The sequence below is a fragment of the Poecilia latipinna genome, unplaced genomic scaffold, assembly GCF_001443285.1.
Source record: "Poecilia latipinna isolate Pla-1442-1.1 unplaced genomic scaffold, P_latipinna-1.0 Scaffold1053, whole genome shotgun sequence".
In the NCBI taxonomy this organism is placed as follows: Eukaryota; Metazoa; Chordata; class Actinopteri; order Cyprinodontiformes; family Poeciliidae; genus Poecilia; species Poecilia latipinna.
Window position 1 is genome coordinate 162729 of NW_015113669.1, and position 25570 is coordinate 188298.

The 25570-nt window shown below is 38.2% G+C and overlaps 1 protein-coding gene across 9 annotated transcripts in view; it reads left to right on the forward strand.

Annotated features, from left to right (window-relative positions):
- The window catches only part of elavl4 (ELAV like neuron-specific RNA binding protein 4), a 92313-nt gene extending 71815 nt beyond the window's left edge, over window positions 1-20498 (forward strand). For 6 of the 9 annotated variants that reach the window (XM_015051563.1, XM_015051567.1, XM_015051568.1 and 3 more), the window contains 3 exons: window positions 6185-6419; window positions 12207-12245; window positions 17410-20498. In XM_015051563.1, the coding sequence (XP_014907049.1) occupies window positions 6185-6419; window positions 12207-12245; window positions 17410-17737 (602 nt within the window). In that variant the 3' untranslated portion in view covers window positions 17738-20498. The remainder of the gene's footprint in view (window positions 1-6184; window positions 6420-12206; window positions 12246-17409) is intronic. The other 3 variants (XM_015051564.1, XM_015051565.1, XM_015051566.1) reach the window with 3 other exon arrangements.
- Window positions 20499-25570: the final 5072 nt, after the last annotated feature.

Genomic DNA, 25570 nt, shown 5'->3' on the forward strand with positions numbered 1-25570 from the left:
TTCATTAACAAACCTATGTGAACTTCACAGAACAGCTGTATTTATACCAAGATGAAATTACAGACAGATGGATTCCAGTTATTAATCAGGCGTCTTTTGAAGGCATTTGCTTGTACTGGATGTTTTTCAGAGACATCAATATACATGGCTATGCTTTTCAGATTTTATTTGTGGAACAATTTGAAAAACTTGCTTATTTTTCCTTCCACTTACAACCATGCAAAACCTCATGCGTTTCAGATGGCAGTAAGCAACAAGGGAATACACTCAGTTTGGATTGCAGTTGGTTATGGAAACTTTAGCTGTTTTTGTTTTATTGCTTTCTGACTAAGGAAGGTAGCAGCTCAAAAACAACTTTAGTTGAAAGGCAGTCCAACAACAAAAACACAAACGTTTCTGAAGTTTTGACAAGTTGAAACATGTCTAAGTTTCCGAAGATTTGAAGAGTTTTGTGGGTTACTTTCCATGCAGAGTGCCCAACATACCTGAACGTCTTAATAAAAAATTACGAGTTAGACCTTTTCTCCTTGTTGTGTAAAAGTATATCACCGTGCATCCAAGACCTTTGGATCTTTAAGTCGTACATCGTACATTAGGATAAATGTTCCTAATTAACATTTATCATTATTCATGCTGTAGGATGCCCTTTTTGCAAAGCTAAGCAAGGGAATGCAAAAGAGACATGATCAGGTATGTGAGTGGACACTCAATGTGGAGCAAAAATCCTGGTTTATTATCCACTTTGGCTCTCTCGCCTCCTGTTGCAGGTCAATGGTTCACATGCGGATCTATGTCACATAAGATGGATACAATTGTGTGCTTTTTTTTTTGTACAACCTTAAGCGTAAGTGCTCTCTGTTCACACTTCATGCTTAGCAGCATTTTTCTTCAAGCCGCAACATAATTGCGTGCGTTCCTGTGTGTGTTTGCGCCGGGCCTTCATCTGTATGCCAAGCATTTATCTGGAGGGCCTCCAGTGAGAACCAGCTTAGGAGGAGCTCAAGGCCAAACAAGTATGAGGATTAAAGGACGATACAGAGTCCTCTCTTCTTTCTCATCGCAGTGGAGGAAGAATATGAGCAGCGCTCTCTGCTCTTTTGACTAACACTGAGGTGCCCTTGAGCAAGGTTCTTGGAGTGTCCCAGTGTCTTGTAGCAAAATACTTTTGTGAAATTGTCCTGATTCCAATTATAAGGGAGAAGTGTGCTGCTGGGGGAAGTATTTAGTGCTTAGGAGAAATCTAATAATCTACGAATGGCCATTACAAGAACAGTAAATGGCTGCCGCCCAAACGGAGCTCTAGAGAGACAGCAATGCCCCTAATTTTACCTCACACTCTGCTCACACTCGCCAAAAACTGTAATAAATAAATGAATCAGTTGGATCAGCAGTCGTAGTTGTTTGCACTGTGCAGATCCCATTAGAATAGTTATTTTCTGCTTGTGACAACCTAATTAAAATGTACAGGTACAGAGCTGGCACAAAAGGTAAAAAAAAAAAAAAAAAGGGAGGGGAAATTGTGAAAGCCTGTCAGAGGAGAGGGAACCAGAATCTTTAAATGTGGGAAAGAAACAAAAATAATTTGCAGTGGAAAGCTAATGAAACTGTCAAACAGGTGAAATTAAAATACTTTGGCTCAGCTCTGGTGAGATCTGTGACTGAAATCCAAAGCTGGATTTGTTGACTTTAAAAAAAAAAAAGAAATCTCAAAGATTAGTGCTCATCTGAAAGGTATTCAGAAGAACAAGAGATTATGTTCAAATAAATGAATAAAGCGAATCGACAGAGCTGTTTTATATGCACTGATATAAGCTAGCCAATATTATTTTTTTTTTTAAATCACAATAAGAGTTGATCATAAAACCAAAGCACTTAAAGAAAAGCATCAGGACGGCATTTCTAAACATCATTTTATGAAATGTTGCTAACTTCCATCACAGAGATAAACAAGACAAATAACTATTAATCTACACACGTAAGCAGGGGCGGATCTACTGGGGTGGCATGGGGTGGCAGCTGCCACCCCAAACGAGAGCCTTGCCACCCTTGTTGCCACCCCAGTTAGTGACAATGAATTCAATAAATAGTTATGGCAAATCGGACATTAAGCGCATGAAACTCTTTTTTCCGACAACATTGAATGCAACACAATGTAACCTGACACCTACTGCTAAGTAGCGGGAAGTGCGAGAGATAAAATTAAATCAGCTAATCAACCACCGCGGTGTTCAGGCGAAAACTTAATAATCACAATATAGACATTAAGCCTGACAACATAATGTAACAGACTGGATGTTCTGTTTTAGTGTTTTTGCTACTTTTTTGTGTGGGAAATGTTTGCTTTTGGGTGTTGATTCCCCTGATCAGTAATCTCTGCTCTATCTGCTCTTTGACCTGTTGTTTGTCGGTTGCCATGGCAACATGTCATACAGAGCGAGAAAAGGCGAAATAAAAGTTCTTGGAGCTATTTTGTCTTTACTTCTTTGTCCATTTGAATTTTGTTACTTTATTCTTAAATGTCTATTTTTTGTATTATTTACAGAATTTATTTGTAGGTTGATAATTGTTGATTTTATTTATTTTTTGTTTCATTATTTTTCTTATTTTCTAAATTTAGACAGGAAGTAATGTGGGTCAGTCCACTTTCTGTAAGTGAAGGGGCCTGAAGGACCAGCAGGCATTTGGGTTTGGGGCCGATGGTTTTTACCAGAGCAAGAGTGGTAGGTAGCATGAGAACAAATGAAAGTTTGAACTCTGTAATTGGTGAAAGAGGAAAATAAATCACCAAGACCAATCAATAAGTTTGGACATTGAACCTTGTTCTGCCTGTGTCAAGAAACATGACCCCCAGTGCCGTAGTGAAACTTTTATTGGATGTTTGGCTTGGCAAACAGTCAGAAGTGGTTATGTCTAGTTTGGTTCTTCACCTGTTTATCAGCTTTATTGTGGTGCACTGCAGCCACTGCAATTCCTAAAAACAAGCGACAAAAACTGAGCTAATCCCCTGTGTTTGTAAAACGTGGTGATATTTACAACAGTCGTCAAACTACGGCTCCTACAGCATATTTAAAATAAAATAATTGACCAATATAAATAGAAATTCGCCCCTTGTTGTATCTTGACAGAACTAACAGAAACTAAACTGTTTATAGATTTGTATCATCTATAAACTGATATCAAACATCAGTTTTCTAATCTTTATTTTAAGTCGTATTTAATAGATATATCCAATAACAAATGATGGCGCTACTAATATTTTCGTGACAGATTTCCCCTGCCACCCCTGAAAAAATCCCTGCCCCCCTCTTGCCACCCCATAAATATTTTTCTAGATCCGCCCCTGCACGTAAGGACAGTTAAGGTTGACCAATGTATGCATGGAGAACATGCATATTCAGTCTAGACAGACCGTGGCCAGGATTCAGATTGAGAACCTTCGTTGCCACTAAATGTCGGTAAATAATGCACACTGATCCTTTAATACAAAACCGTTACTTTACCCGAAATATCAGAAAAATTTCTTATATCGTGTCTTTAAAAAGTAAATCGAAAACCAGAGGACGACTTATTACTATGTGCAGCAGTAGAGTGGAAACAGGATAAGACATATTTAATTAATGACTTGCTTTCAAAGAGCGTATTTTTATGATGCAGCTTGGCTGGAAATTAAATAACCTTGTGATGCCTGCGCCCCGCTGAGGAAACGAGAACAAAAGAGAGTGAGATGGTCAAGGTGCTTCTCTGAATAAGAATTCATGGGAGCCAGTGCCATGAGACAAGCCAACAGGAAGTGTATATAAAAATGAAATGGGGAGCGGGATGGCATGTACAAAAATGTGGAATAACAATAAGGAGAGCTTTTTAAGTGTGAGAAAGAGGCAGTACACAATGATGCCTCAAACACAACATTGGCTTCTTTCTTACTGCCTTTCTTTTATTCAGCTTCAGTCACACAGGCATGTCTGTGTGCACACAGTATTATGTAAATAGTCTCTTCGGCAGAGTGCTGCTGTCACTGAGCGAGCATCCTCTGGGCCATCCAGGCAGCCTCATTAAAACGAGGCACAGCATCCATTAATAGATACCAGTGTGCATGTACACATATGCACACACACACACACACATCCATACGTAGACAGTCAATAAAACACACAAAGCATTCACAGACACCAATAAAGGACCTCCTGGGAAGCACATCTCTAAATGTTCCTCTTAGGTGGCAGTCAAAAAAGTGTCGCCAAGGAAACGACTTAAATGTCACTGAGAGCAATGCTACAAAGAGTGTGTGGTGACCGAGACTGCAGACAGTAGAAGAAAAGAGTGGACAATGCAGCTTTAAACTAAGGAATTAGTCTACAGTGCGGGTTATTCTTATGCTAAATGACTTCTTGGGGGGAGCAGGTCTTTATAAGAGCCAGACTTTTATTTATAGGATATAGAGTTCTTATAAAAGTCATGGTATGGTATTTGTGAAATCTTTCACATTAAAAGTTACCAGTTGCTTCTTATTTCCAAAAAAATAAAATAAATCTGTTTTTGTGACATTCAGGAAGAAATACATGGTAACACTTTATTTGAAGGGGGTGAATAAGACTGACGTGACACTGTCATAAACATCTGTCATGAACATGAATAAGCCTTCATGAATATTTATGACTGTTGTCATAAAGCGTCATTCTGTAAATTATGACACTTTTAATACACATTTGACATTATTCAAAATGTCTTTGTTATGACAATTTGACATTAACCAAAAAGTCATTGCTGATATAAATGTGTTATAAAAGAATTACTGATTGCACTTTAAAAATTAGGTAACTTTATGTTATTAAAGGTAAAGTTTAAACAGTCATAAATATTCATGAAGGCTTATTCATGTTCATGACAGGAGTTATGTCATGTTTATGAAAGTGTCATGACAGTCTTATTCAACCCCCTTCAAATAAAGTGTTACCAAATACATTTATTTCATAGATATTTCCCTACTTCAAAATGTTGAAAACATTGAAACATTTTGCTTTTAATTATGTAATGGAGATGCCAGCTCTTGACACAAGACCAACTTTAAACCATTTTCTTTTTTTTTTAAAGCACAATGCAAACAGAAATAAATTAATAAGTATAAAAACACAGCCAAAACTTTAGGTTTGGCCTCATAAGTATATTAAAAGCAAATACTTTATTCATATTTAAATTAAAGAATGGTATAAAAAACGCTCATCTCTACCGTACATGGAAAATTACATTGGAGACAAAACCGACTGTCCTAATTGAGAGAAGATTTGAAGGGTTAGGATTTTTTTTTAATTAATGTCCAAAAAACATGGCTATAGTTTGCTTTGCTTGTTTTTTGTTGGAATATTGAAGAACAATGTGATCTGTCACCTGATGCCGAAACAGTATCCTAGTATCAAGTGTGGTTTTGGCTCAGAGATGCACCGTGAATACAGAGCAGAAATGTGCTGCAAGCATATTTGAAGACGAGCAATTTGTCCTGATATCTACAGAATGAACATCAAGTATAAAAGGGCTGAAGAGGCAAATTAGTACAAAACGGAATAAGCAGAAAAAATAATGTTAAGCATGAAGTGCTCCTAACTGGCTAGTGGCTATGCTATCAAGTAGATTTGTCTACAGTCACTTCATTCACTCTGGGAGATGCCATTTTGCTAGTTTATGTTTGCATTTGTCAATGCCTCAAAACAAAACAAAAATATCCGTAGAAAATACATTTCTCTTCTAAACACCCGAGAAATGACAGTACTTTTTAAATGATAAGTAATCTGTAGTCAGACTTCTTTTTCAGGACAAATGTGGCATCTGTGTTTGCAAACAAGTACCAGTTTATTCTGCCAATAAACACATTTAGTATTCTGGGTTTTATGTTTAAGTTACTAAGACACTCTTAAATTTAGACTTTTTTCAAAAAGTACCTTAAAAATCTCAGATTGAACTCACTGAAACTCGTACAAGCCCAAAGATGCAGACAAAAAAGAAAAAAAAGGTTTTGCCAAAGAACTATTCTGTGATTAAATTACTGAAGTGAGAAAGGAGAAAGCAAGAGTTTGAAAAATGTGATGCCCGCATTACGACGCAAACATATATGCATGTATAGGTTAAACTTTAACATTCTGTTTGATACCTGTAAAGTAAAAGGAGCCCTCTGTCTGTTTTTGATCTGCTGGCCCCGCAGGTGGCTCCCGAGGTGTGGGCTTCATCCGCTTTGATAAGAGGATAGAAGCAGAAGAGGCCATCAAGGGCCTGAACGGCCAGAAACCTTCTGGTGCCGCAGAGCCAATCACGGTCAAGTTTGCCAACAACCCAAGTCAGAAGACCAGCCAAGCCCTCCTGTCGCAGCTCTACCAGTCACCCAACCGCCGATACCCTGGGCCCCTCCACCACCAGGCTCAGAGGTTCAGGTGAGTTGACCCAGGATAGGTCTGGTAAGAGTTCAGGCAGATTAAACCGTATATGTGACTTTAAAGATGTGCCTCAAGCAGAGTTTACAAACCTCAGTATCAATATGTGCTTTATGTATCGTGCAACCCTAGAAGAAACTGCTTAATGTATATCTATTTAAGGATTTTATCACTACTGGGATGTATATTATATAAACCCAGGAGAATGCAAGAAGAATTAAATATTTAGTCAGCAGAAGAAATGCAGCAGGCTTCAATATTGACATTTGTTTTTAGTCAATATATCTGCTATAAACAGCAGGATGATTTCGAAAATATTTGCATCAAATGAAATTGATAAGATTTCTTTAAACAGAGGATGCAACACCTACACACAGAGAGCATGACTCATCTCTTTGTCTGTGTTACACCAGCGAGGCTATTTTCCTCCTGCGAACAGTCATTTTGCCAAATAGGTCCTCTGTTTGAACAACAGCTGTGAGCTCTGCACCTGGTGCAGGTGTCCAGTAGACCAATGAGAGCTCTGGGTGTGTCCACCCCGATCAGAGAGAAACTGTTGAGAAGAGACTGTGGGGTTCTGTCGTTCACGACTTTCTATGTCTTGTCATTTCACCTCCTTGCCATCATGACAGTTTCTTCACTGCATCTTTTTTTTTTTTTTTTTTTTTTTCCTGGGAAAAAACATGTATTGGCGTTAAAAAGCTTTAAAAGCAACACGTTTCTTTTACGTTACAGTCATAATTAAACATAACAGACACACTCATAATGAATCCTAATAATGTTGTCCGCTCTTTTAACTGCACAAAGGGACAATGCAAGTGCCAGAATTAAAATGACTGGTAATTCAAATTCATATGGCACAATTCCTGCCCTGCAGGCTGTAATTTTATTTTTTGTATTATTTTCCGTTGCATAAAAAGGGAACAGAAGATTTGAAAGTAAAATGATTCCTAAATCAAATAGGGTTTAAATAGGATGTTAAGCAATTTTCACCTCCAATAGTTGTTTTTGCACAGGTTGGTCATTTTCACACCAAGCCATGGCTTAATTTTCTATACACAAGCCCACTGCCTTAATGATGTCACACCTAATCATTTCTTACGATTCACACTACCCTGAAACTGATTAGTTGTTTTAAATCACATCCACATCTGGAGATGGTTTCGTCTTTCCCGCAGACACACATTACGCTCCATCGTCAGACTCAGTGAGAATGGTTCAGAATTACAGACAGAACATGTGTTTATACATTTTCCTCTCCGCTACAATAACACTAAGCCGGTCGTGCTGTTTACTCTCCATCAAAGTCAGAGTTTGGAAGGTATTTTTCTTCTGCAGCGGCTTCCCTGGTGTGACACCTGAGCGATGTAGCGTGGCTGTGTGTCTGTGATACGCCAAGCCAATTTACAGGCTCCGCAGGAGAGCTGTCGTTTCTCATCACAACTCACAACCACAGGACACTTTCTCACTGTGTCCTCCTGCTCCTGCTCTCTGCTCCTGAGCCCCTCAATGAAACCTCAACACTTTGCAAGTTTTAAATGTGCTTGGTGAGCACTACTTTGTCGTTTCTCTAAAACTGATGCCTAAACAAAAGAACTGTAAAAATACAAACAAAAAAAAGAGTATTATTATGTTTTAATGTCTTCTTTTTCTAAAATGACTCAACTTATGAAAAAAAGACTAAAACTGAGAGCCATATTAAAGGACCGATTGGGACTACAAAATCACCTGCAAAATCCTAAAGTTATCTTTTAAATATGTTCTTCAAAGTCAAATGTCCACATAGTCCACTATTATTTTTAAAAATTTTGGGAAAGCCCAGATGACAGTATCAGGGATTTGTATATTCTTTCAATCAGTTGATTGACAGCATTTGTTAAGTGGATGTGTGTCTGTGCACAGATTTTTGACCACCACCTCAAACATACCGCTTTCTTGTGTGAAATCATGGGGCAAATCCTTGGCTAAAATTTCTAGATGTTGAGAAAAGCCGTCCCGACTGCGAAGTATGGGAAGTAGATGTTGTGTAGATGTTTTGCTGTTGGAGGGAGTGGTGCACATAAAACAGATTAAATCATTAGAAAAGAAGAATATATGGAACATACTGAAGCAAAATCTCAAGTCATACAATCCTAAGGAAAGGATTTGGTATATCAGAGTATTCCAAGTGGATAATGACTCCAAGTATACCACCAAGTTAGTTAGAAAGTGCCTTAAGGACAATAAAGTCAATGTTTTTGAGTGGTTAACCTAAAGCCCCAATCTAAGTCCTTTGGAAAATGTTGCTTTCACCCATGTCATATAGTTTGAAATGTATTAAAAAGATGTGCTTAAGTTCAAAAAGCACTAAAATATATACAGCTTGGAGTAGAAAAATATAAATAAAAAAATTCTAATTGCTGTGCAAATAAACACTTTAACTCAGTTTAAGCTAATAAGACACTGCTTCTTGGAAACGAGTACCTTATGCAAACTGTTGCCTTAATAGGTTTATTTATTTTTTTATTTTTTCAAAACATGAAATATCACTTTGATCCAGCATAACATTTCAGGCTGAAGTCACATGTACAAATGTTCCTTCTTTAAATCCACTGTAGTGATGGACTTCTTTGCAGGTTTGAAAACAATGTTTCAAGCTCCGAAAAGGACCGATAACTTGCGTGACAAAATCACATGGGCCTGCTGTAACGCGTGTTAATGTATATTGTACTTGTACAGTCTATTTCCAAGACAGAAAACATAATCGACTCCCAACACAATACACCAAACCCTACATCCTGGGCTTGTTTCTGATCCTCAGTTGTTAACTAATGCTAGTAATTAGCAAATTAGCCTCATTATATCCAGGGCAGGAGCCAATTTTAATTGAACAGATTTTTGTTTTAGAAAAGAAAAGGAAAAAAAGCGCCCTTTCCTCCATTAGACTGCATTGATGGGGAGCACAAAAGCCCTATTGTTTCTGCGGCGCTTGTAGAGGCAGTGTGAAGAGCTGGCAGAGTGTTTGCACGGTGAGTCTGCATCCGCGTGTGTTCATACATATGTGAGGGTAGGGAGCGAGTTTTAGCAGCAGGTTGTTTTGTTGTGGCCCCACGGCCAGCAGATGTCTTGATGCTCCCAGGGATGGAGCACCTCTCCTCTGAGCTTCCTCTCCAATTGACTCATTTACCCACAAAGTAGGCTGTTCGTTCCCTTCCCACATAATGGGCTAATTACTGTTTTAATGATTCCGCATATCCTTCTCTCCTCTGTAGTTCTTTGTTTTCAGGCTGCTTTTGCATTTTGCGCTTATTCTAGGCAGGAAAATTGCTACAACGCAGAGTAACTGCACTATGATCTTGGAATAAATGGATCTACAAATAACACAAAATGTAAATGAACTATTTAAAAGCAGGTTTGCTGCAATATAAAAGCATTGTTCGTGCTTAATTATTATTCATTTACAATTCAAAATATTTGACTTAATTAACTGCTACGCTACAAGACAATTCTCTGCAGGATTTCTAATGTGCAAGGAACCATGTCCCCACTGCTGAAGATTAGCCAGATACACCACCTCACCCAGCACTTTGTATTGTTCTTGATGATGTGAGGTTTGAATGCAACGTTCATCCTTGGAAACCCAATCCAAAAAAAAAAAAAAACTCTGCACACTGCTGTGGATCTAATCTGAAGGCCACATAAAGTTCGGAGGTCTGTAGCTACTGACTCGTCGTAAAGTTGTCCACTTCTCAGTCTATGTGCCTAAAATCTGCTGACCCCACTCACTGATTTTATGTTGCTTTCTGCTTTATTGCAGATTTGTAGTTGTTCTTGCTCACACGTTGTTATAAAACAACTAACAGCGTAAAATTTAGTAGGGGAAGGAATTTTATGAGTGCGCATGGCATCTTATCGAGAACAATCCAGGAATTCACTGAGCTCCTGAAGGTGAGCTAAATGTTTATAGAAGCAGCTTCGATGCCTAGTTGCTGGATTTGAAGCATCATGTGGTTTATAGTCAGACGTTTTGGGCCGTTTTAATCCATATTTGAAGGAGCATGTGTTTTGCTCTAACTAGGAAGATGGACAGGAGTAGTTTCAAATTAAAACAATGATAATTGTTTTTTTTATATATGGTCTGTAAATATCTCAAGGTGGTTTTAATAAATCAGCCTGTAGGTATTGGGCTAAATTTCATGTTGGTATTGGTTAATTATGAAGCATTTGTAATTTATTTAAAATAATGTTAAAATATAACATCTGGATATTAGGTAATCTTGTTATATGTTGTTACATTTTGTATCCAGCTCAGCTTTTCTTTCCAGACAACTCAAACTTTATGGAGCCAAAGATCAAGTCATTTGCACTCCAACTATCTACCATGTATTGATGTTTTTATTCAGCGTTGCACATTCCAAACAATCCAAACAACTACCGTCTTACATGAGTTTAAATGTCAAACAGGAGGAATTAAAAAGCTCCAGGTTACGTTAGTTTATTTTAAAGCTTAGAAGCAGTTTGTTTGAAACATGCCACTGTGCGATTATGTTGCAAAATATGATTTTTAGAATAAGATTTTGAAGAAGATGACATGTAAAGAATTGTTGACTGTGAAAGTCAAGGAGAAACAACCTTCATGGTTGAGTCAAAGTCGGAGTTTGTAGAGATTTTAAGAGGAATGAGGCGTCGCTGCCCAGCTGTTGTTCAATAAGCCGTGGCCTCTGTCCATTAGGCCGGAGGAGTTAATAAGATATGAAACAGGCCAGGCCCAAGTGACAAATGAAGGTCATTGAGTCACCAAGCAGACTGCATCCATCCACCAGGGCCAACATTTCTCACAGCCCACAGGTTTCTGAAGCCCAGCGCGCCGACACAAACTGTAATCGACACTGGATGACTGTAACGGATGAAACCCACAGGCTGAAATTATTATGAAACCAAAACATCTCCCAAAAGCTAACCCTTTTAGACGGAGGACACCATCTGACTAACGCTCGGCTTTTCCACCTGACCCGTTATCACTTAACGGGTTGACCCCGACCACAAAGACAGACATTCGCAATTTCATGGCTAGTTTAACATCCAGTCATGTTTTTGTTGTTCTGCCACACAGAAAGCCAACTAATCATCATCGCCTCTCTCACTCACCATCATTCAAATGCCAAACCATTACACTGACAGAACTCTGGATCATTTCCTTGCCATCTCAGGTGTTCTCTCAATTAAGTTAGCACAAATTAAAAACCCTGTATAATAAAAATTCATTTACCTCCATCCTAATAAACCATCAGTGTGGTGGCATAACTTGTGCAGAAACCCACATGCAATCTATTGCATGTATAATGATATAATGATTTGCAATGGCTTGGCATTCTGGCTTCACTATCATGCCAGTGATGCCTGATGCAATGCTGCGCTCACACTCTGCCTGCAGTTAATGTTCTGGATGTAACTGCAATGCTAAACAATCACCAGTTTACCTATGTGGTCTTGTGTAAAAAGTTAATTGGAAGTTCCTACAATTATTCTGAATGTTCCTGAAGCACACTACTGTGGTATTAGCATGTGCAGTGCCTGCTCAGCGAGCCAGTAACCAAGTACAGACCATACTGATTGTACTGTAGATTCATGGACTGATGATAGCATTTTCTGCTGGGGCTCCTCAGTGTAATGGACCAACTTTAGATGGGTTTGTTTGTACTTGAGTGAGGAGGTCCATGCAGTTCCTGCAGGGACTTAACATTAGTTCCATTGATTGAGTCGACCATCTGCCCACCATTAACCCCAGAACCCTCCTTCTCTTTACAGGCTGGACAATTTGCTTAATATGGCCTATGGCGTAAAGAGGTAATTAAAAACTTCACCCAATGCCAGATGTCCATGTTGACTCAATGATTTTTCAACTTCCTTTTTTCCTTTTCTTCTTTTTCCTAATTCAGTTTTCCTTGTGGTTTTTGCAGTCACTTTAAGTTTGAATTTGTTCAAGGTCAAAAGCATTTTTAATTTTGAGATTTGTTTGATTTTTTTTTTTTCTTCTGTCGGCTTGAATTGATTCCCTACCAACCACCTCAGGTGTAACGAACAGAAAACTGTCAGTCTTTGTTTTCAGTGGTGTTTAATCCTTTTGTTTTGATTATGACAAGTGCTAGTGGTGTTTGAATTGTTTTGGGTTGTTTCTGTGTACTCAACGGATTTTGTTCTCTGGTTATAATTTCTAGGTGTGTGCATTTATTATTTTTTTCTTTTACTTCTAGGGGATTCAGGTTCTCCTACCTTCTCATTTTCCAGTAACTCTAAGAGACGCCCCTTTTTCTTTCATTATAAGCTAACAATCTGTAGTCGTACACAGTCTCTTACTTCTGCACTGTGTACGACTGAATAAAATTACACAACTATCTGTTACATCTTAGCAGTTTCTACAGAAGTTAGGAAATGAGACGCAAGATAAGGTTGGATGAACTTGGATCCCTGCTGGAAACAGGAAATGCTGTTTCACTGCAGACAGCTCAAGCTTTGCTCGGCACCGCTCTTCTCAATTTCCTTCTTTTCGGCTCCCATCTTTCATTTTGCTGTCCTGCTACCAAAGGTGGTGTTACATAACTCAGAGCAGCAGCTACTGTGGTGATAGATGTTTGACGTGCTGACAATGCCATCTTGCATGCTGCAAGCACAAGGGGACAGAAGTCGGTTGACTGAAAGCCTCCGAGAAAATGTTAAATCCCTCTACCTAAAAATGTCAGAATTAGACGTGTTATTCAGTGATCTAACGTGGTAAGAGCTGGGATTGTTCTGCTTCAGAGGGGACAGAATAGATATCTGGTCAGCTACACTGTTGCTATGCAACCCCTGGTCTCATCTGTAACATAGGGTAGCGTTTCGTCCCACTCCGATTGGTATACTTGCATACATGTTTCCACACACACATGCAGGCACACGCCACATCCCTGCGACAGTGCAGTTTGGAAACCTCCAAAGCATCACTGATTGAAACTCAGAGGCCTCTCCACATTTCACACACTTCAGTTGGGAGAAAATAATAATCAAACTTCATAAAGTCACACATCAAGTAGACAATTTATTTCAATAATTCAGCTCAAAAAAGTGAAACTCCTACACACAATCTTTATTCACATGGATTTATTAATCGTTTATATTAAATTGGATGAATATGACTTGAATCTGATTTAATTCAATTTTTGCTGACGACCAATGACGAGGGATTTTTAAAACAAAAAACGTTTATGTTGTGGCAATGTTGCGGCCTACAAGTTCAAGGTAAGGCTGAGGACTTGATCGTCATCCAACAACAAGCAGCAGGTAGTCAAATTATTTGCTAAAGAAGCTGGCTGTCCACACTGTGTTGTAGTCAAGCATATTAATCACAAATTGAGTGGAAAGGGGAAAATGTAGAGAAAGGCGCTTAATAAAAGTACCAGTAGGTGCTTTAATGACCGTGGTAACACTGATTTGTCACCAAAATGGCCTGACCTGAGCCCTGCAGGCAGCCTGTGGAGTATCGTCATGATGGGAGAAAGCAGAGCCAACAATGTGGATGAGATAGAAGCTGCTAGTAAAACCAGGGCTTCCTCCACAGGTTTAAGAGCTCCACGCCACCTTGCACTGGTGCAATAATTAATCCAAAAGAAGCCCCAACTAAATATTGAGGGTACACATTCTGTGTAAGATCTGCTTCTATTGATCTTAGGTAATATTATGAAGTTTCTGTGAAGCTACATTTTGTGCTGAGAATTAAATGCTTGATGTGAGTAATCAATGTAACGTGCATTTTATATTTTGATTTGAATTATTGAAATTAAATGTTTATCTTTAAAAGAAATTCAACTTTATGTAATGTTTTTATTTTATTTTATAGTGTTTTCCGTATTCAAAGTTCAAAATGATCTGCCAGCAAGCCACATACAATACACTGAAATGACATTGCACTACATCTCATCTGACATACAGAGAAATATAAAAAAAAAAGATCTTGCATCATAAAACCCCTCTCTTGCACAACCTATGAGCCAAACCATCTGAATGCATGCTTTAGATTTCTAAGCAACCCCAAAAGGGCCAGAGGCAGACTCTGCATGACCAAAGTCATGCAGGAAGGTCGCGGTGATTGTCGACCGTATATAGACATGGGAGAGAGAAGGCTTGAGGGTCCAAGTGGCAAGCAGCGCTATCGATCAGTGCCACGAGCTCTGAAATAGAAGAGACCAGAACACCCTGCAGGAGGGGGAGGAATACTCTTTGTACCTTAATGCCACTGGGCTGTAAAGTGCTTCCATTTTCCATTTAGTTTGCTCCCCTTTTCCCCCCTCCTTTTTTCTTTGAGAAGGCTGCCTTCTCTCAGACAGCTGCAGCAAAGCGGAAATCTCGATTAAAGCACTCCCAATAATGCCTATAGTAGTTTCTTGTAGGGAGCTGGAATAAGAAATGAACCTTTATTTTATTATTTCATTTACCTTTTATTTAAAAAGTGGTGGTATTTCTTTTCTTCTTCCCCCTTTTCCTTTTATTGGAAAGGCAATTAAGTGAAGTCAACTGAGGAATCAAATCTCTTGCATCGCAAGGAAAAGGGGGAAGATTATGAGCCGAATGAGAACAAATTTAGCAGGCTGCTGCATGATCTTTGATGAATTTCTGGCTATGGTTTAATTCAACAACTTCCTGCAATTTGGCACAGAAAGAAGCCACTTGAGGACACAAAGAGAGAACGTTCATCTGCATCTTCTTCAGCAGAAGTGCAGCTCAGCGCTGAAAGCACTGCCGTCAGTGCTGACAGGGGAGCTTTCAAATCTGATAAGCTCTGTAGGGCTTTGATGACAGCTTTGTACGTATGCTACAAACTTGTACATTACTGAACATGTTCTATATGGTATGTTGTAATTTAACTGAATTTGTCTGAGATCAGACCCTGTGTGTTTCACTGAAGAATTGGCTTTTGAGAAAAGGATATCATAGAGTAAAGCGTCCAAGCTAGGACAGTTGAAGGAGCAAAAAGAAAAAGGGGGGAAAAGCAGCATTTAGTGATAGTTTATAACAATTGTAAAGGAATAGTTCAGAATTTTTAAGGCATACTATTATAAGCTCTTTTTGTGGTAATTTAGCATAAAAAAGTTAAAAAAAAAACTTAAACAATTAGATCTGTTCGAACATGTTCCAAGATGAAACGATTCCAGTCTGACGACAATTTCAGTCTCAGAAATGTTGTAGTTTGTTTCTACACACAGTATGTTGTAACCCTTTAACATCACATTCTCAGTTAAGCCCAATCGTATTTGTTACCTTGGCAAATTCAAAATTAATGTAAACATTTTAATTAGTATCACCTACATGTTTATTTTGATTGGTACTAGTATTAATGTTTTGAAGCAGATTTCTGATAGAGAATTATTTTAAAGGAGCAAAAGATTAGAGTTATAGCAATGAGTTTGAGTTCATCACTAAAGATAAATCATCAAAATATTGGTGAAGACATGCAAAAAGATCATCAGCACTTTATTGCTGCAATGCCATGTGAGACATTGCAGAAAGTTCAAAATTTACGCATTCCTTTTTTAAAAAAATAAAATGTTCAAAAAGCACAAAAATTATTTTCACAAAAAACTGACCTTTATAGATAGCTTTGTCCTCTTAGAGAGGCCTGCCTCAATTTCTAACAGAAGCAACCTTCATGACTAAATGGAAGTAATTTTTAATCCAAATCTGCCAGGGGTTAGATCAAGTCTAACTAGGCGTAGCTGCAGGTAGGAGGTTCTGCACCATCAGTGATATTCCTGTGTAGAAAAAGCACTGAGAACAGAACATGTAAAGCATTTCCATTAGCAGACTGATAGAAAAGCAAAGTGCTGTGAGTTGATGCTCAAGGAAATGTTTTCTCATTTAATTTGACACTTTCTGACTTTTCGATCAGGCATTTACTCAACATATGATTCACACAGGAAGATCGTCTGCCTGGCAGGCCGCCTTCTACTGTGTAGATAATTATTAGCGGTTTTTTTTTTTTTTTTTTGTAAATTAAAGTTCAGATAAAATGCCTTCATATGAACCACTGTGATAGTTTTGAGTTCGGAGGTTTTTAAGACATCAGAAATAAACTTTGGTCTTTGCTCTTCTTATGCTATCTGTTAGCTTTATCCTATAAATCCAGCTAATCTCAATTTGCAACTTGGGCTCTTTTTGTCCCAATCATGACTTTTGATATATTTTCAAACAATCATTTATTCAAGTAATTCAAGTCAATAATTGAATCGTATATCTATTTGCTTGTATACATTTATATATTACAAATAGAGTGATATTTTTCAAGTATTTCAGCATCTCTGAACCGTCTCTGGTTAAGAAGAGGCTGAACAGATAAAATGTGACATTAGTAGATGGACACATCTATGTGTGGCAGATTTTAAAACGCTGACCTGCGCATGTTAGAAATCTTAAACCTAGGAAAAAAATAATAATCTAGAAAGAGTTTCACCAGACAGGTTTTGGTCACTGCTGTCCACTTTCTGCTAAACTTTTTGCTTCCACTCAACTTTCCATTAGTATGCTTGATACAGATCTCTGTGAAGAGCCAGCTTATAAAGAGATAACTCGTTGCTTGTCGAAGGTGCCAGGGACCGTCAGCTGAACAACTGTCACAGAAATCATAAAATAGCTACAACATAACATTTCTTTATCAAGAATCCCTTTTTATTGCTTTGCTATAATGTTGCAGTTTTCTGAGAAACTGAATTTGTAGTTTTCTTTAGCTGTGCTGCGTCGTGAAAATCGAACAAATAAAATGAAACGCATCACTTTTTGCGTTTTAAATCAATGTTATGTCACTTTTTAAACTGAATTACTGAAATAAACACTTCAATTGTAATTTCTAGTGCAAGCAAGCAAAGCGAGTTTTTTTCACAAATCCTGAACTATCCCTTTAATTGCAGAGTGCTTCTTTATGGGTTACAAATTGTTACCACTTAACTTCTTATGTCGTTTCCCGCCATTCTGCCTCCTGTCTTAGGTTTTCCCCCATCACCATTGACAGCATGACGAGCCTGGTGGGCATGAACATCCCCGGCCACACAGGCACCGGTTGGTGCATCTTTGTGTACAACCTGTCCCCGGACTCGGACGAGAGCGTGCTCTGGCAGCTGTTCGGCCCGTTCGGCGCCGTCAACAACGTCAAGGTGATCCGTGACTTCAACACCAACAAGTGCAAAGGCTTCGGCTTCGTCACCATGACGAATTACGACGAGGCGGCCATGGCCATCGCCAGCCTCAACGGCTACAGGTTGGGCGACCGCGTCTTGCAAGTCTCCTTCAAGACTAACAAGACACACAAGTCCTGAACTCTCGACAGGCAGAAGCAGATGCCCCGCGACTTTGTCTGCTCTAAATTCGCCCCCCCCGACCCCGACCCTTCCCCTCCACCTCCACTCGTCCCTTAGGTCTCTCCAACCACCGCCACCCTCCTACAGCCATCCAACACAGCAGAATCAAACTCCTGGAACAGAAAGCAGCCAACAAACCATCTAACAAATTGAACTAGAAATGGCTTATATTATAACTTTGGACCTATAAGCCAATGTTGCCTGAGTATTACAAAAATTAAATGATGAAAATGTTGACGAGTTTTTTCGAAGCTCCTGTGATAATGCAGGCTTCTCTTTATTGTATATTCTTTTCGTTTGTTGTGGTTGTTAAAAATTTTTTCTCTTCTGTGTAAACAGTAGCAAATCCCCGTACTTCAGAGAAGAGGTCATCCTTTTTAAGATCGGAACCTTTTCTCTGTCTTTGATTCAGGATTTAATTTTCTTTTGTAAATCCGGATCCACTGTCGTTAGTATTATATACCTCCCCTGTCAATGAAAGGGAGGGGGCTCTTTTTTAAATTGGTGAAACCATTCATTCATTTGTAGCGTGCATTTAAAAACGTCCCCTTATTGATTATAGATGGGATCCTACGATCCCCTGAAACTCAGATGTAGAAAAGAAGAAAAAAAAAAAAAAAAAGAGAATTTCTAACATTGTTTTTGTTTTGTATCGCAAACAAAACATAATGTCTTTCCTCACTGGGATTTAGGGAGATGGGGTGAGGGAGGGGACGGGTTAGCTTTCCTGATGATATGTTCAGTAATTTAAGATAATAAAAAAAAAAATAACACTGTTGCCAAAGAGAAGATCTCTTTGCTTGAAAAAAATGCATTTAGAAAAAGATAAAAATAAATAGAAAGAAGATCTATTTTTATAAATGATGATTAAAATAATAATTATTGAAGAATTTTTACAAGAATCTGGATTTGAAAAAAAAAAAAAGAGAAAAATATTTTGACTGGCTAACTGGGGGGGCCGGGGCGGGCGGGAGGGGGCACCACCTTGTCTTGTCGTTCTGCTGTGGTAACTTTATAGGATCAGAGGTCGTTGTTTTTTGGTGATGCCGAGTAGGTCGGGATTTTGTAGAAAGGAGGATTTTGTGAAAAAGAGGATGCAAACCAAGGCAGGTGATTTTGGTAATTTTTTCACATGTGTACTAGTGCATAATTATTCAACAGCGATACCCAAAAGGGAAGGGAAATGGGGTCTTTCCGAGGCCTAACAAACCTTATAGTCCAGAGCCCAAAGCAAGAAGACCCTTTTGTCCACTTGTTTTCTTGTGTTTCGTCACGAGTCGATATATCAGTACATAGATATATACACATCTATCCATTTAAAGAGCTTACTATACATTATCTATATCATTTCCTTTGCTCTGCGTTTGTGAACTTAACATTTGAAGAGAACTTCCTTTTAGCGATCAACCGTAGGTGCTATACTACATTATTCACATATCTTAAATATTCAACTTTGTTGTTCTATGTGTTGTTTAAAGAAAAAAAATACTTTGATGTTGGCATTGAATTGAGCTGCTGTTCTTTGTTTAATATTTGTTTAATGTCGGCCCACTAATCCGGTGACACCATTTCTATGCGGAAATTAAACTAGCTTGGGGCCTTGTAAGAATCACTGAACAAATTTGTACATTTTCTTTTTTTGTTTGTTTGTTTGTTTGTTTTGTTTGGCTTGCTGACTTTTAGGTTACTCGCTGAGCGTGAAACGTTTGTCAAAACTTAATGATGATTAGCTAGTTCCGTTAGTCTAGATATTTTCCTTAAAAAGGATCTATGACAACTGTGTCTTTATTTGCTGTGTACAAATAGATGATATATATAAATATATATACAGTCTACATTTGTTTTACAATATCTACTGTACTTATCTGAGTTGTCACTGTTTTTTCGTTTGAGCTTGTCTTTTTCATATGACAGTTTATTATGAAGTGGTGGTTCAGTTACTTAGAAAAAAAAATTGTGAGGAAACTGTTCAATTGTTGTCATGTTGCTTGTGGAGAAAAAAAAATTGGATTAACTTTTAAGTTAACTACTGCGGCAAAAGAAACTGAACAAAATTTTAAAGAATATAAGTGTGTTTGTTTATTTACTTATCTATTTTTAAACTATTTATTTTTTCTATTTATTTGTATTTATTCTATATTTATTAACTGCTTAATTTATCTGTGTATTTATGTATTTATTTGTTTCATTGTCTGTGTATTTGCGTGGTTCTGGTACAGGGAGGGGGGGCGTTTCTGAGCAAAAGGGAACAAAGCGACTAGTGGAGAGGCTCTTCCAGTAGTCCACTGCACTGAGAGAACTTTTAGTACGTTTGTGCTTTGTACCAATATATCAAAATTACAATATAAAAAAACCTAAAAGTCAAGAAAACTGAAAAAAATGTCTGGAGGGTTGGGGGACGCTCTTCCCTTATTACTAGAAACAGTTACTCGCTATGCATAACCTAGTTAATAGTTAAATTTGCTATTGCTTTTTTCCTTGTCTTGTTAAAAATGAAATCTCTAGATCTTTTTCAATAAAGTTTAGTCTTATTAGAATGTTATAAACAGTCGTTCTGGTTCAATATAACCTGTGATAAGTTTGTGTAGTTCTAAAAAAGCCACTCCGTCCACACCCTCCCTCCACTTACTACCGCTTTGTGATGAAACCTTATGCAAAAATGTGGGTCTGAAAGCATAGTTTTCAGTTTTCAGTAAAAAACAAAAGAACAAAAAAAAAATAAACAAAAAAAAAATACATTTTTATTCAACATAACAGCTCTTAGAGGCTTGGGTAGATTTACATTTTTTGAAATTGTTATTCGAGGGTCATTCATTGCACTGGACTAAACAGGTCACTCAAGAGTCAAAACTTATTTTTAAGAATATTCATCATGTTTTCAAATGACACACCAACAAATGTTTTAAAAAGTTGTTACCATTGCACACAAACTGCTATTTGCAGCAGTTGTTGCTATATTTGAGAAATACTCTGGAGGTATAAAAGGGGATTGTGCTGAGTCTATATTTTATATACTCTAATATGATATATATTATATATTTTGAACGGAGAAAGGTAAGGGAAAGGTTCCAGAAGTATAAATATAAGGAATTGGATTTTTTTCTGTTTGTTGTTGAGGCTTGAAAACATGAAGGAAGTGTGTTGGGGAGCATTTGAAACGTTCACACGCGTAGCTACATCCTTCTGTCCCATCTGGAAAAACCGGGTCATCTCTCTCTATATATCGTCATCCCCCATTTTCCGATCACGTCGAAACAGCAACAGACCAACCAGACCCCTTCACGCTCCCCTCCGCCGGTCGGGAGCCTGAATTATGCAACGACCCCAGTAGAATGTTCTGATGTGTGGATTTCGTACTCTGCGTGACTTTTTCAACTCTTAGGATGCGCGTGCCTGTGTTCCCGCCTGAAAACCACGGTGTGCACGTTTGTGTGGGCGCACATCTGTGCACGTTTGTACGCATGTTCCTTTACGTCGACGTGAGCGTGTCTGTCGGCATACCGAAGTAGATTTATGTGTGAAGTGGAAATGCTTTTAATGTATTCATTCAGTGCACACCCTTGAATGCGTGTTTGTGAGTATGTGACGGAGATGTCAAAGGGTGATTGTTTAGAGTATGCGCGTGTGTGTGCGCGTGTGTGTGTGTGTGTGTGTGTTTGAAACATGGGGCTGCGTCACCTCGCTCTATGCCCGACCCCTATGGCTCACACCATCCCCCCGTAGCGCCTTATAGTGGCAGCCTGCCAGTAGGAACAACGCAGCCAGTAGTGGAGGAGGGAAGGTGAACAGAGGAACTAGGCTCTTCTTGTCAGTTTTCATTTTCCTCCTGAGACGTGTTTATTTACTATCTGAAAAATCTATAAACAAAATCTTTAAAGACAAAAAAGATGAAAAAATGTTCACAGGGCCCCGTGACCGCGGCTCTCTCTACTCTCTCCTGCTTATGTTATTACTTAACACTTATCAATGATGATTATTATGATTATTATTGCTATTATTCTTAGTATTCTTATTATTAATCCAATTATTGCGATGAATGACTTCATGTTATCCTTGCTAGTTTAGGTCATTTCTGAAACTGGAAACAAAATAAAAATCTTGCTGTAAATGTTTGTTTTTTCTTTTTCATAAAACTGTTGTGTTTAAATTATTTGTACTTTTGAATGTTGGGACAATAAAATGAGGTGTTAAAAACTGGGAGGTTGCTTGTCATTAACAATTTTTAAATACTTCAACTTTTACATAATAGAATCATAAATTTACTTTAGGGCTGCACAATCTTAGTAATAATTTAAAAAACAAACATTGTATTGCCATAGTTGTGTCAAATATTGACCGTATCGGTTGTGATTAGTCGCATGCTGCTCTCTTGCTGAATGCTTTTTGTTGTTCAGTTTATGTGAGCTTATGCATTTTAGTCCACAAGATCAGGTTTGTGTATTTGCTGAAGTAGTAGTAGGAGGTGAAGGCTATGGAAATTCCCTACAACTAGCTAAATGCATTATGAAAATGTAGATTCTGCATTCAGTATCTGCCCTGATTTTGCATAGATATTTCTGTGAAACAATCTTTCTGCTGTCAATTGTTGTCACTTAGTTGTTCTTTTCAAATCTCAGTCTAACTAAAATACTGAAATCAGTTCACAGGAACATTCCTCTAATTAGAATAATCCATACGATGCTGAATACTCTGTCAGTGAAAACGTTGTACACATTAATCCTGGGTATGAGTGTAAATAATTCTGGTCTTTGAACATGTTTGTATCTTTTAGATTTAAAGACAGGATGATCATGAACTACAGTTTTAGTTAATTTTAGCGAGTCCGATGTGTCTGGCAAGGCCATTTGAAAGACTTTCACTTAGTGAACAAATTTTGAGTGTGGATCCCCGTCTTGTTTTAGTGCTCAACCACGTCTATCTTTTAACCATTTGGCCAAGATCATCCTCAAAAGAAAGGAAATCCAACTGAGGATATATTTTGTTTCATCCCAAAGTCGTAAACTAGGAGGTGCCAAAGCGCCGGCGCCTTTATCCAGATTGAAGTGAAGTTAAACCATCAACTGAGCATAAATGTAGTCTCTGCTCCAAACCCGACTCCTCAAAGCATGAATCTTAAACCGAGAACCTGGGAACTTTTAGATACGTTCAAAACACATGAATCAAGTTACCTTCTTGGCATTTCACTATTTTCAGAGCTCTGCTAGTGACCAGATTAATAGATCTAGATACATCGACACATTAAACCTTGGTGGTCCGCAGTGACAGAAGTTAAGACCTCTACTACACAATTTAAATCTCCACTTGTCCACATGTACATGCTACAAAAATGTTCATCCACAAAGACAAGAAATGTTTTGGGAGTAAATTGCAGGGAATTCAAGAAAACTGTACCGACTGCCAAGCCTTGTGGTGTGGTGATACTTGTGCAGTCCAGAAAATAGCTGGACAAAAGAAGGAGGACTACTTACAAATTATTTAACTTCACCTAAAATCTGGTGATGGTTGAAATCTGGACACACAACTGAGTGTTACAAAATCAGACCCACTTCAACTGGTCTGGAATGGAGAATGATAGAATATTATTAAGCTTTCTATCTTAATGTTGTTGCATATTGACTGACAAGGATCAAGAATCACTTCTTTCCCCAAAATCAAAGCAGTTCCCTCAAACGTCTGATTGGAAGTGCGGCAAAATACAGAAGCATGATGTTTCTCTGTAGCTTGCTATGATACTCATCCAAATATCAGTGGCAGTGAATTTATTTTTTTTTTAAGCCCATTTGTATAATTTTACCCCAATCTGGATTAGAGAAAACCTCTTTAATAAATGTATGCACCTAATCTTGGCTTTGAAGTTATTTGTTCAAATAAATCATCAAAACCCAAAACGAATAATGACATTCATGATAATTAAGAGTGTGTGTAAACTTTTGACTGGAGAATGATGCAACATAAAGCTAAGATTTGTTCATCTAACTGACCAAAAAACCATTTTAATCAAAAACAATCATGCTAAGGGCTCAGTTTAAAGGTTAAAAGCTATTCTGATATTTTTGAAATATCTTTTTTTTTTTTTTTGTTTAGTTAATAAGGAGACATTAAAGTTGCTGCCCTGTTACATTCACCCTTTTTTGTCTCTCAAGGTTTGAAATTAGTTTTACCACACACCAAAAGTGCAACATTAAATCACACGTTTAATGTGTGTTGAGTGTGACCTTTAAGCTACTGAGACGGTCATGATTGTGAGGTAGTAACAGTGCAGACATAAAACGCACCGCTGATCTCACTGAGCCCTCTGAGGAGAAGCTGGAGGACAAAAGGGAGAAATAAAGTGCAGCTACATCACTGAGATAACACTGCCCCCTGCATTTCTACCTTTGTGCCTCCATGTTCTTCATCCTTAATTAGAAAAGACGGTGAGAAGAAGTTTTGAGAGAATTAAGTTTTGCAAGACATGCAAGTTATTTTTAAAGGTTTTGACTAACTCTTCTGGCAGTGAGCATTGAGTGCAGCAAACGGAGCAATCAACAAAATCCCACAAACAGCAGCTGCATCATTTAAGATTAGCCCGCAGTTGTCCCTAATCCTCCAATTATTCTCTGTATAACTATAATGCAAACCAATAAACCCAAACTGTAAATGCAGTGCAGCCCCATCCATTTATGGGAAATGAAGGATTATGATCAGTCTCATTTGGATAGGGAGATTGTCATTAGGGGGGGGGAGGACAGCAGGAAGAAAAACACCAGTAACTTCTTAATAAATAAATATGAATGTCTATTTGTGAAATGAACAAAAAGCTGAGACATGAATTATGAGCAGAAAGCAAATGAGGTTCATCAGAGATGATGACATAAAAAGTTTTTGCTGTAGAAAAGTTAGATTATAAACATTTCACCGTTAAGCTAATTAAAATCCATCCATCATCTTTACCCGCTTGTCCTTGCAGGGTTACAGGAGGCTGGTCAATGAGACAGAGGCAGGTTACACCCTGGACAGGTCACCCGTCCATCAGAGGACAGCACAGAGACGCACAGGACCAAAACAACATGCACGCACAGATTGATACCTAAAGGCAATTCAGAGTAATTAATTAACAACAATGATGTTTTTTTGTTTTTTTTTGGTCTGTGGGAGGAAGCCAGAGTACCCAGAGAGAACCTCTACATTAACAAACTCCACAGAGAAAGTTCACCACAGCCGACGGTCGCCCATTAGGGAATTTGGGGAAGATTGACAAGCTGGAGTCAATACATTTTGTTGTAAATCACTCAAGCACTCAACATTTCTTACAAGACAAAAGGAAACAAAGTTATCAAATGTTACGTTTGTGAACAGGCTGTAATTTACAGTACTTTAAGGGTATGTCCTTCTATCACCATACTATGACTTATCGCATAGTAATTAGCTTAACGGTGAAATGTTTATCATCTAACTTTTCTACAGCAAAGAGAAACATTTACTGCCTTGTCACTTATTTGTACAACCCCTCCCCAACACTGCCTTGGTCCACAAGTTAACTTTTTCTTATGTTTGGTTGTGATTCCTGTCCTAGGTTAATGTTGCTTTGCCGTGTATTTTGGGACCTGCACAATATAAGGAGGTATATGTGGCATTGTTGATGCTAAGAATTGAAAGGTTGGTTATTTTCGTTCAAGAGAGGCCCGGGCTGCTCAGAGAACTTCATGAGCTGTTTACATAACCGCTGTCTTCCTATCCGCCTGTGTGCGTCTGATGCTCATGTTCATTCTGTATTCTCCTTCGTTTTATTTTTGACCTTTTCTGTGATCA